The 12,920-nt window shown below is 44.4% G+C and overlaps 1 protein-coding gene across 1 annotated transcript in view; it reads left to right on the top strand.

The window, feature by feature from the left end:
- LOC123757982 (uncharacterized) overlaps window positions 1–12,920 on the top strand; it is a 109,922-nt gene that overhangs the window by 83,204 nt on the left and 13,798 nt on the right. The window contains exon 14 of the mRNA XM_069338870.1: window positions 11,372–11,601. Within this exon, the coding sequence (XP_069194971.1) occupies window positions 11,372–11,601 (230 nt within the window). The remainder of the gene's footprint in view (window positions 1–11,371; window positions 11,602–12,920) is intronic.

Raw genomic sequence — 12,920 nt, forward strand, 5'->3', positions numbered from 1 at the left:
GTAGGTGGGTAGCAGGACGGGAGTGTTCAGGGTAGGTGGGTAGCAGGACGGGGGTGGTCAGGGTAGGTGGGTAGCAGGACGGGGGTGGTCAGGGTAGGTGGGTAGCAGGACGGGGGTGGTCAGGGTAGGTGGGTAGCAGGACGGGGGTGGTCAGGGTAGGTGGGTAGCAGGATGGGGTGGTCAGGGTAGGTGGGTAGCAGGACGGGGGTGGTCAGGGTAGGTGGGTAGCAGGACGGGGGTGGTCAGGGTAGGTGGGTAGCAGGACGGGGGTGGTCAGGGTAGGTGGGTAGCAGGATGGGGTGGTCAGGGTAGGTGGGTAGCAGGACGGGGGTGGTCAGGGTAGGTGGGTAGCAGGACGGGGGTGGTCAGGGTAGGTGGGTAGCAGGACGGGGGTGGTCAGGGTAGGTGGGTAGCAGGACGGGGGTGGTCAGGGTAGGTGGGTAGCAGGACGGGGGTGGTCAGGGTAGGTGGGTAGCGGGACGGGGGTGGTCAGGGTAAGTGGGTAGCAGGACGGGGGTGGTCAGGGTAGGTGGGTAGCAGGACGGGGGTGGTCAGGGTAGGTGGGTAGCAGGACGGGGGTGGTCAGGGTAGGTGGGTAGCAGGACGGGGGTGGTCAGGGTAGGTGGGTAGCAGGACGGGGGTGGTCAGGGTAGGTGGGTAGCAGGACGGGGGTGGTCAGGGTAGGTGGGTAGCAGGACGGGGGTGGTCAGGGTAGGTGGGTAGCAGGACGGGGGTGGTCAGGGTAGGTGGGTAGCAGGACGGGGGTGGTCAGGGTAGGTGGGTAGCAGGACGGGGGTGGTCAGGGTAGGTGGGTAGCAGGACGGGGGTGGTCAGGGTAGGTGGGTAGCAGGACGGGGGTGGTCAGGGTAGGTGGGTAGCAGGACGGGGGTGGTCAGGGTAGGGTGGGTAGCAGGACGAGGGTGGTCAGGGTGGGTGAGTAGCAGGACGGGGGTGGTCAGGGTAGGTGGGTAGCAGGACGGGGATGGTCAGGGTAGGTGGGTAGCAGGACGAGGGTGGTCAGGGTGGATGAGTGGACCAGCTTCTGGCTAGGACTAACGCAGGAGCTGGTCACCCCAGGTCCCTCCCCGAGACCTCCCCATCCCCCACACAGGTCCTTCCTGCTACATCTATCTCCTCATCCCCCACACTGCCCTCCCCCCCAGCTGTACCTCTCCCAGCCATATGGACGGTATTAATACGGTGGGCTTCCTTGCTACTAGCTGATAGATCGGGAAGCAGACTCTGAGCGCCTGACATTAATCTTATTGTTTGTTAACACTCTGACTGGTTGCGACTGTGAATGCCTGATTGACTGTGAGTGCTCAACTGGTTGCTACCACAACTGTGAATGTCTTTGGTTATGACTGCCTGTGACTGGTCTTGACTGTGAATGCTTGTCTGCCATGTTGTGACTGACTGGCTGCCACATACCAAAGGCAGTGAAATGTGTGAAGGGAAAACCTGGAACCAGTGATGCAGATATGAATGCGCTTAAGGTGTGCACGGGACGGTCTCACCAACACTGCTCCTCCCTCCTCACTGTCTCCCATACGCCAACAAGTGTCCTCAGTAAAGGAAAAGTACAGATAAATGTTCACTTATTTACGGTTTATATTTATACCTGATTGTTTTGTGTACGAAAATATGAGTAGTATTCTGTATAAAATGTTCTTTTAAGTTAATCCATTACACACTCAAAAATATTAATTCAATTTACATTATTTCTTATGGGAAAATTAGTTTCGAGTTATAAATTTTTGAGATAGGACCTGTCTTTGGGAAGGGATTAAATTTGTAAATGGCGGTACTACTGTAGTTTGCATTAAAAAAAATGTGTACAAAGAAAATAAGAGTAATGTACAATTTTAGGGACAGGTGTTATTCGTACAGTACAACCTCGATTTAACGCACTATATGGGACCAACCCCAGTGCGTTGGAGCGTTGGATTCTTTGCAATAGGTGACCTTCAGGCAGCGTTTGTGTCAGTGTCTCTTTTTTCTCGTACACAATAAAAATGCATTATCATATTATGTACTGTACCTATATATTACTACTCCACTAAAAAATACTGTTACATTTGTTATTACCTCATTGTTGGAGTTATGTCCATCTTGAAGTCGCAAGGAGTTGTGAATGCTGTACAGTAAATATGTATTGTAGTGTATTATGCCGTTAGCACTGAGTTGTTTAAGTAGTTCTGCTGTATGTCGAGTACTACAATACACTTTATGAAAACTATTGTACACTAAAATTACTGCAACTTTAATTTTAACTCTATTTACACACTTAAATACTTATCTCTCTCATCTCATTTTTCTCTTGTAATGTATCTTTTATTTATCAATTCTGATTGAAATTACCTACTTAAAATTATCTGCTAGATTAAGGACCTGCCCGAAACGCTGCGCGTACTAGTGGCTTTACAAGAATGTAAATACTGTACTATCCAATGTATTCTCTCAAACCCAATGTACCTTCTTGTATATACAGTATATAAATAAAAATAAAATAAAATAAAATAAATTTAATACAGTACTTGTTCTAACTGTTCACGTTACTGTCGGGGTTTCGTCAGTAAGTAACCATACTTAGAATCCTGGCAAGGTCGCCAATGTCGGAGTTTCGTCAGTAATTAACCGTACTTAGAATCCTGGCAGGGTCGCCAATGTCGGGGATTCGCTTAAATCAGTAAGTAAGTAAATAACCATTCTTGATATCCTGTCAGTATCGACAATGTCGGGGTTTCTCTACCTCTCACCAGCCACTACCAAGTACTAGTAGTGGTAACTGTTACTTACTGTAGCCCTGCGGGTCTTCACTCCATCCTCGAGGTGCCACTGTTCACCTGGAGAGTTTCCCAGTCAATCTCCAGCTGGCCTCCTAGCCAAAGACGAGTGGGAACACGATCTACTCTCTTGATCATGTGCCCGCCCCGACAGAGGGCTCTACTGCTAACTGAAAGGTCGCCAACTGGTGTTTCCCGTGTCCAGTAACACGTCAGTGGTATCGTGGGATTGTGGTAATAGTGTCAAGAGCACACTAAATAAATCTGGTATCAGGTAGGTATGTGTGTCTATCACTCACTCTTTCAATGGACTCTGTAGCAACAAGCAATGGAGGGATAATGCAAACGCAAAGGTAGTTTTGTATTTTACTTAAAATATTAAAGTATTATCTCTATATATCAACAAGAAGGCGATGAAATACCTGGCAGCGGAATACTCCCCTCTTCATAAACTGGAGCGCAACCAGACGGCAACACTCCCCCTCCTGTCATTCACAGCTGCCACGCCCTCTCGCTGTATGGTCTCTCTCTGTACTTGTTTCCCTGGCGTTAAGCGCCTATTTCTTTCAATTCACAGCAAACACGATTCTGGCAATCAACACAATAACATGCTATAATGGCATTAAACGCAATGATCACTGCACTGGCCTTGAGCTCAATAATTCATTTCAATGGCGATTAACACAGTAGCTCACAGTAATGCATTAAACACCGTATATCACAGTAATGGTAATAAATGCAATAAGTCACTGCACTGGCCTTAAATACCGTAAGTCTCTTCAATGGCAATAACACAGCAAATCACTGTACACATGAATATGTTATTCAATACTCCAGCATATATATAGATCACTTCATCAATATTAGCAATAATGAGTCAATACGGGGCACACAGCCTTATACTAATAAATGGTACATTTATACATATATATATTCTCTGACACAAACTTATAGTATTAATGTCACATGAGTATAAATGTCCTTGACACAGCAGACTCTTCGATAAATCGCAGGTGCACTCACACACCACATATATATTCCATGAGAGCTCTCTCTTCACAACTGTGCCTTACTATGACATAGACATTGGTGAGCCCTGCTCACGACATAGAAGATACTCTGGCTAAAATAGCTGACTAAAGGGGAATGGGAGGGAAATCTAAATTACCTACTTCCACCTCACTGATGTGGACTCGCCCTTTGTTGAGAGTTGGATTGAAGCTCCTGGCCCTGGCTCTCGACTCGTTGTAGGGAACTCCCCCACACACACACACTGATGCTCTCTCCAGGAACCTCTTCAACACCTCAAAAAAACGCGTCTTCACTGTGCTCTATCCTCTGCAGGCCCGTGCTCCTCCACAACTTCCTGAAGGGTTGGAGTCAGTCTCCTGGCCGTCGACTTCTCCTCACAACTACGGCTGCAGTCATCCTGATTCCCAGCTAGTTCCGTTCTTCTACTGACTCTCAGTGGATTGGCCCAGCCGCTACGTCGTCACTAAACGGGTGAACTTGCACAGACGTCCCATACGTCACGGCACAGACTTCACTTCTTGCAAAGCCTGTCACTGGAGCACTTGCTGCTCAATTCTCGTCGATTCCTTCTTCGGTCCATCACATGGAATAAAGGAAGACCTCACAAGGTGCTTGCAGACTACTGGGTGACGCGTAAAATCCACCGGAACGGGGCAAAACTGTCAGACTGACAGGTCCCCCTCTCGCATGTCCGACCTCCTCGACGTGTCGTGTCAAACTGCTGGCGCCACCGGGGCGCGATGTCCGGACCCCCTTGCTCTCGTGACGTCATACTTGCCAGGGGTGTTTCTCATTGACTCCCTGTGCCACGTCACTGTTCCTGACCAATCTGGTGCCACTGACGTCATACTGTTTTGGCGGTAAAACGGAGGGGCCGGCGCTCCACGCTCCCACACGTCAAATTGTTCCCCGGAACGTAGAGGACGTTCGGGAAAAGTGGATATGACTCTTACAGCTGGCGTGGGAGAAATATAAAGGGGGGAACACCGTCACAGTTACACACAATGTTTTTAGAAGTTTGCATCAGTTTTGCTGGTGCTTGCTGCTGCTGTGGCTTCAACTGCTGCTGAGCTGGTGCTGGCTGCTGTTGTACCAGTGCTGGGTATGGCTGTGATCGTGCTGGGTACGACTGTGCTCGTGCTGGGTTCGGCTGTTCTCTTGCTGGGTACGGCTGTGCTCGTGCTGGTTGATTTTCAGCTACTAGTTCTTGCAAAATATTGCTTCATTTTTGGCATTAATAAGGCACTATTAGTAAGCCCTTGAGACATTTTGTTGTACTGTATAACAATACAGCTGTTGTAAAAAAATGGTAAATTCCACGATTATTCTTCCACCGGTGGATAAATACTGTACGTCAATCGCAGACAAAGCTAAGGGCACTGGGTGCATACTGTACGAACGCAAACTAGGTCTATACATACAACCTACAGTAGACTGGTGTTTAACCCTTAAAGTGCGCATCACTTCATATGAAGTGTAAATCGTTTTACCAGTCAACTGCGCTTCACTTCATATGAAGTGTATGGGTACCGCGCACGATTTGAATGGCCCGCGGTGTAGCTGGGGGTCCCATACGCTGCCCAGGGGCTCTAGTAAACAGCGGCCATTTTGAAAAAAAATCCAGCTCACGCTCCGATGGTATGGGAGGCCTCAGTTTAGCGAGAGTCACCATGGCGAGCGCACGGTCAAACGCCTCACGGGCACGCACCACTCAGTCCCTCACCCCAGAGCAAATAGCCCACGAATTATTCTCTGAAGGTGAAGAAAGTGTGTTTGACGATTCAGACAACGATGAGGATTATACACAGTTGTCGGGAGATAGTAGCAGCAGCAGTGAAAGTGAGAATGACCGCCATGCCATGGCGAGGCCTATACGCTCTCCCATGCCTCCTCGCCCATTTTCTACCCCAATTCTACCACGACCTCACAGTTCCTGTGGATATTTTCTGTTTGAGGGTGACGAGTCAGAGGGAGGTGACTCCTTTTCTGGGTTTAGTGACTCAGATCAAAGTTTTATTGAGCCTGTGGCTGGTACCAGTGGTGTAACTGGGCGAGAAATTGTCGCGTCAGCAGCATCTCGCCCAGCCAAGCGCCACCGCATGGCACCACATGAGGGACCAAGACCCTCGTGTTCACGTGCACCCACCTCACGTGCACGTAGCCGCCGTGCTTATCGCAGACGGTATTCAGCTCCTGGTCGCCGGTATGCATCGCTTCCTCGCCGTCTTTCCTCTGCATCTCGCAGGACGCCTGGTGTACTTGAGTGGAGTGATGGTGACGATTTTATTCCTAATATTCCTCACTTTGACGATAAAGATGTAGGGATTACAAACCTTTTCCCTAATCAAGGTGAGGACATGGCTGAGATGGAATATTTTACAGCATTCTATGATGAACCACTCATGGAATACATTGTACACCAAACGAACCTGCATGCTGCTTACCTGATTGAGAGGGAAATCACAGAATTTTCACGACTGCAGCGTTGGAAAAATACCACAGTGGCGGAAATGTATGTGTTTTTGGCACTGTTTGTTGATGAAGCACTGTCACAAACATGCAATAAATGACTATTGGAGCAAGGACAAGACAATACCAACACCTTTATTCGGGAAATATATGTCACGAGACAGGTTTCAGATACTCCTCAGGTGTCTACATTTTGGAAGTGTTCAGGACCGAACACCTGATGATAGACTGTGGCGAGTGAGGCACTACATGAACGATGTTATTGGAAAATTCAGAGATTTTTACGTACCAGCACAGAAGCTGGTGGTTGATGAATCTCTCATACTTTTCAAGGGACGTGTTCCATTCAAACAGTACATTCCCTCAAAACGAAACCGATTTGGCCTGAAATTTTTTGTTCTTTGTGATTGTGAGACAGGATACGTGTTACACATGATTCTGTACTCGGCTAGTGATGTAGACATTCCCGGTAACGACGAACATGGATTCTCGGGGAGTGTAGTGAAGACCATCATGGCTCCGTGGATGAACAAGGGACACATTTTATACACAGATAATTACTATACAAGTCCCTTGCTAGCTCGGTTCTTGCTAGAAAATAGAACCGGATTGGTTGGTACAGTAAAGCCACAACGAAGGGAAATGCCTGTGTTTGACAACGACATTGCAGTTGGTGAGTGTCAGAGAAGGAAAAGTGATAACATTCTGTCAGTTCGGTGGAAAGACAAGAGAGAGGTGAACTTGTTGACAACAATTCATGATGGAACAATGGTGAACAGTGGGAAAGTGAGCCATAAAACAAACGCACCACTATATAAGCCAGACTGTGTTTTAGACTATAATATCAACATGCGGTTGATTGATAAATCAGACATGATGATTGGCACTGCAGAGTGTGTGCGGAAGACATGTAGGTGGACGAAAAAAGTGTTCTTCCATCTTGTGGACATGAGCATGCTGAACTGTTTCAACATGTACCTTGTGAGAACTGGACGTAAGCCCACTTTCCGTGACTTTGTATTTGATGCTGCAATACAGTTATTAGGAAAGTTTGCAAAAGATGTCCCAGGTAATCAGCGGCCCATCATAAACCCACTGTTGCAGCATGCTGGTACTCCACGCCTCGCTCACACTGAAGGCTTCCTAGCACACAAACTTAAGTATTTGCCACCTGGTGTGAAGCGTGCAATAGCCCAACGTGATTGCTTGGTGTGTAAAACAACGACACGTAGAGACAAGAAACGGAAGCTTGTGCAAACATGGTGTGAAACGTGTGGTATCCCATTATGTGCTGTCGACTGCTTCAATGACTACCACAGTCTAGAAATCTTCTAAGTGTGCTTCAAAGTGTGTATAGCGTGTGCGAGTGTGTAAATATGTAAACATATAAGCAGAACATATAATATAATAGACTGTAATGACATATTATATTGCCGTAATTGAAAACATTTGTGTGCGCCTGTGTATACTCAAATATGCAACAATTATTGATACAAAATATGTTCAAACAGTATTTGAAACACAATTAGTGAAAAAAAATTAGATAAAATGCGCTTAGACATTGTAAATAAATAGCGCGAAAATATATTTGTGGCAACTCTGGCTGTTTGAGGACCGCGCGCAACACCTTCCGGGCGTGTACTGCATGAGCGAACATGCAGATTGTGACGTCATCGCAGAGCTTCTCGGCTCTATTGCAACAAAAGTAAGTACAATAGAATTTTTTTTTTATTTTTCCCGTGATCAGTGAACAGAACTTAACAGATTAGCAAGAAAATTTTTTTTTTTTTTTTTTTCAAAATGACATGCGCCTGTGTGGATAGCAGGATATTAGACCCCGAGCATGTTAAGGGTTAAGCTAGATCCAATAACATAAATTTCTCTCAAATATTTGATTTACATCAAATTATATATTTTTGGGTTATATATTTAGTTTAGCAATATTATTATGATAATAAGAGCTATAAAAAATACTTATTTTAGAAATGATTTATTAATTTTATTATTTCGAAGCCGTAGGTCACTGAACTGTGGCGATGAAATCGAACAAAACACGCATAGTGTAGCGTGGACGTGGATTAGACCCATCCACCTGCGCTGGAGTTGTGCCGCCAATAACATGAATAATTTCTCAAATAGCAGATATCTATCATATTACAGTATATTTTTGGTTTTATTTAGTTTAGTTTAATTAGGATAATAAAGAGTTATTAAAACACCAGTTTTACAAATGATATATTACCCACCGTGCTGCTCCGAGTTTGTGAAATTTCCCTTGTGCGCATGAAATAGTGTTCCCCAAAAATCTTTTTTCTTCGTAAAATGATAAATTCCCTTCCCTGAACATGTCTATGTAAAAATAAATATCAAATTCCACTTACTTTGGCTGTGGGGACGTGGACAAAGTGCGCTGTGACGTCATCAGGGCCTGGTCGCCCATGCATGAATCGCCCAGACACGGTCGCGCGGGCCATTCAAGCACCGGGTATTGCCACAAATGTATTGTTACGGACCCGAGCCCAGCGTCCTAGCACGGAGCAGTGACGACCGCGCCATCTGTGGGTCAGCTCCCGAAACCCCCTCCAAATGGACGACGCCATCTAGTGAGGACGGGATATACCGGCCACAGGGGCTGGATTCCCGCCTTAATCAGCTCGTGACATATCCGCTGCTGACCTCTGGTGAGGTGGCGCTTAGACAGCAACGCCATCTATGGAGTGGATAGGTGGACGTTTGTGTCTAAGCTGGTAAGTGAGGTGCCCTAGAGTGTAACTAGTACTGATGACGTGTCTCATTACAGAGTCGACCTGAGACTGCTGTAATGGACGTTGGATCAGTCTACCCAAGGCAGCCGTAGTATCTTCACGCATTTGCTGCAGAATCTGAGAGTCACCCCCCGGATGAACACTGTTGTTAGCCTGCCTGTGAAGTGGCAGAACCAGGGATTGTCGTACCCGGGGCTGACTGGCGGAGAAGACTAGCCACTGGGGTGTTGTGGTGAGGAGAGTGATCTGTGGAATCACACGAGGCTCCTGCCTAGGGCTCGCAACCATAGTATCGGTCGTGGAGTGGCCTACGCAGCGTAGCTGATTGGAACCTGCCAGCTACAGGCTGGATTTGTGGTTGAAGGCCTCCATGATGGTGCACCCAGTGGGACCGTGATTTGGCTGACCTGTGGCCGGGGTAGACTCGCTAGGAGAATCTAAGGATTCGTCGAGAGGCCACAAGAAGAGAACCAGGGCTACTCGTCTTGAGCACCGTTAAGCAGAGCATCCTGTGTCTTCAGAGGAAGACAATTCATTGTACATTATAGTGTTTATACCCCCCCCCCCCCCCGTGTGATAGATTATATATTTATTTATTGGTGATGGTAATTATATATTTACGTTTAGTGCCTTTGTCTCCCTTCCCCTTTAATTTACTTGCGTTATGGAACACACCCCTTGAAAGCCACTACTAACTTGGGGCCGGATGCCCTAACTCTAACAACATCAGAGAAAGAACCCAGTTGCGACCCCAGAGGGCCGTAACATATATTTTCAATTATTTGTTCTATGTATTTTTGATGCGGTTTTATTTTTTTTTATCTTATATGATGCATATTTGTGTCCTTAACAATATGTATACATAGTAGAACGTTCATAATTCTTTTTTCTACAAAGTGATAGGGGTAGGCAGGCCAGTAAAGTGGTACATAAAGGCAAACCAACAAAATCATTAGAGAAAGGGGGAGTGAAAAATAAGAAGAGGGGGAACAAGTTCCTCAAGATTGCATACACCAACATAGATGGAGTAAGATCAAAGATACTGGAGTTAAGTGATATAATACAGCTGCAGACACCAGACATTGTTGCACTCACGGAGACAAAACTTGAAGATGCTATTTTAAACGAGGTCATATTCCCAAGGGGCTACTCAATTTGGAGACGGGACAGAAAAATCAGGAAAGGCGGTGGCGTTGCTGTGCTGGTGAAAGAACACCTAAAGGTGAACGAAATAGTGACTGCCAATCCACAAGAAGTTGACATAATAGCACTAGAGATCTGCCATGAGGAGGATAAACTAATGATCATAAATGCATATAGTCCACCGCTAAGCAGCACATGGTCAAACGAGGAGCTAGATAGTAAACGAGAAGGTCTTATAACAATAATGAGAGAGATCATAGCGAGAGCGGATAACGATAGTTCACGACTGTTGATAGTCGGCGACTTCAACTTGAAATCCATAGACTGGGAAGCATGTGAAGCTAAAACAGAAGATTTCTGGACCTGTAAATTTGTAGACCTCATCCTGGGAACATTCTTGTATCAACATGTTAAACAAGCTACGAGGATGAGGGAAGGGGATGTTCCCTCCATGCTAGATTTGATATTTACCAGGAAGGAGGAAGAAATATTTGACATTCAGTACCTTCCTCCCTTGGGTAAAAGTGACCATGTCTTTTTGGGAATAAAGTATGCAATGCGTTATAATCTGGAAGAAAATATGACAGTCGAAAATATGATTACAATAATTGTAATCTGTGATAGAATGTGACAGTTTTCCACCACTCTGTGAACTCTGTCCCAACATCATAAGCTTGTGGACCACTTGTGGTCCACTTGTGTGTGATAGAATGTCATATGAGCGAATTATTAATTGTAATCTGTGATAAAATGGGAAAGTTTTCCACCAGTCTGTGAGTTCTGTCTCAACATCGTAAGCAAATCTGAACATCCTCCACTTCAGCGAACCATTGTTCGTCGAACGGGCTGAGTAAATCCAGCCTGAGAAGTGTGCGAGCTAGCTGGAGATCCGTTGAATCGAGGTTGTACTATACTAATAAAACCACTATTACAGTGTTTCAAGCAATATTTTCAATATCGGCTTGAATGTTTACATTCAAGTGGATTATATTATGCAGACCAATTGCAAATATTTTGTTATATCCATGCTTATATTCGCTTCCCTTTTGGGGGGAGGGCTCTCCTCAAAGGCTGCCTGTAGCAAACCAAGCAGCTAGCCTTGGGGAAACCACCGAGAGGATCTTCTAAAAAGAAGCATTTCATTACATTTAATACTGATTTTTGTTTTCTTTTCAGTCTAGAGATTGTGATTGCCGACACCTTCAATCATAGGATGGTAATGTTTGATGAGCATGGGGAATTCATCAAAACGTTTAACGTTGATGGTGGCCTCGACTCGCCATCAGCAGTAGTCCAACTTAGAGATGGCCGTATTGCTGTGAAAGACAACATCTGTATATACTTATTTGACTCTGATGGAAATTTTTTCTCTACAATTGGAAAGCAATACATGCGGCGGCCATATGGTGAGTTATGGTTGTTGTAATAGTACAGTATATGTATAATGTTTTTAATACATGTTCCTTTTTGAGTATATAGTGTCACCGAGTCAAGAACCCATTACTTTCACTATAGAGGAAAATTAGTAATTACCCAAGTATAATTACTTAGGTAATCATCACTTAGTGTTAGCTATGCTCGTAGTGTCCCATCTTCCCAGTGTACTGTCATATGACGCTTTGAAACTACTGACAGTTTTGGCCTACACCACTTTCTCGCTTAACTTCCTCAAGAAATATATATTAAAAAAATGTTTGGACAAGTGAATTTTCTTACATTTTTTCGGCAGCTTTGTTTAGTTAGTTTAAATTTGTGATCTCTTGTTCTTGATGTTTCAGGTCTCAGGAATGTGTGTTGTTAAATATGACCGAAAAGGTAAGATTAATAATTTTAACACGAATTTTCTCAATATTTCTTGTATTTTTCTTCACTGTCGGCGGTAATAAAAATATCAATTCTCCGAAATTCATTTTTTAATTGTCTGACGCCTGAACGTGTTTTGTAATTCGTATTACATTTTCAAAGAAATTTAAAAAAAAATTAAAAAATTACATCTTTGAAAATGTAATACGAATTACAAAACGCATTCAGGCGTCAGACAATTAAAAAATGAATTTAAGAGAATTTTTATTTTTTTACCACCGACAGTGAAGAAAAACATAAATATTGAGAAAATTCGTGTTAGAATTATTAATCTTACCGTTTCGGTCATATTCAACAACATATATGTATATATATATATATAATATAATATTTCACATAATTTGAAGGTTGTGTGTGGTCTATGTTCTCATATTCCAGATTCCATAATGTGGCATATATTCACACTAAATTCCAGTTGCCAAGTGGTTCTCTATACACTTTTGTCCAAGTCGTTTTGAAGAGCATTACAATCGTCTGTTTCTTATCTTCCCCTTTATCTTGGCATCATTAGAAAACATGTTCATATAATTTAATTCTGTATTTCATCTGGTAGGTTGTTTATGTAGACAATAAACATTACCGGTACAAGAACTGCACATGCGGTACTCCACTCGTGACATTCCTCCAGACCAATACATTGGCTCTGATTACTGCCCTCATTTTTCTGTCAGAAAATTTTTCATCCATGTTAGAAGCCTCCCTGTCACTCCTCGAACATTCCAGCTTCCAGAACAACATTTTATGTGGAACTGTCAAAAACCTTTTTTAGGTCCAGATAAATGCAGTTAACCCAACCATCTCTTTCCTGTAAAATCTCTGTGGCTCTATATTATAATAATAAATATTTATTCAGGTAAAAGTA

This window comes from Procambarus clarkii, chromosome 40 (genome assembly GCF_040958095.1).
Source record: "Procambarus clarkii isolate CNS0578487 chromosome 40, FALCON_Pclarkii_2.0, whole genome shotgun sequence".
Classification (NCBI taxonomy): domain Eukaryota; kingdom Metazoa; phylum Arthropoda; class Malacostraca; order Decapoda; family Cambaridae; genus Procambarus; species Procambarus clarkii.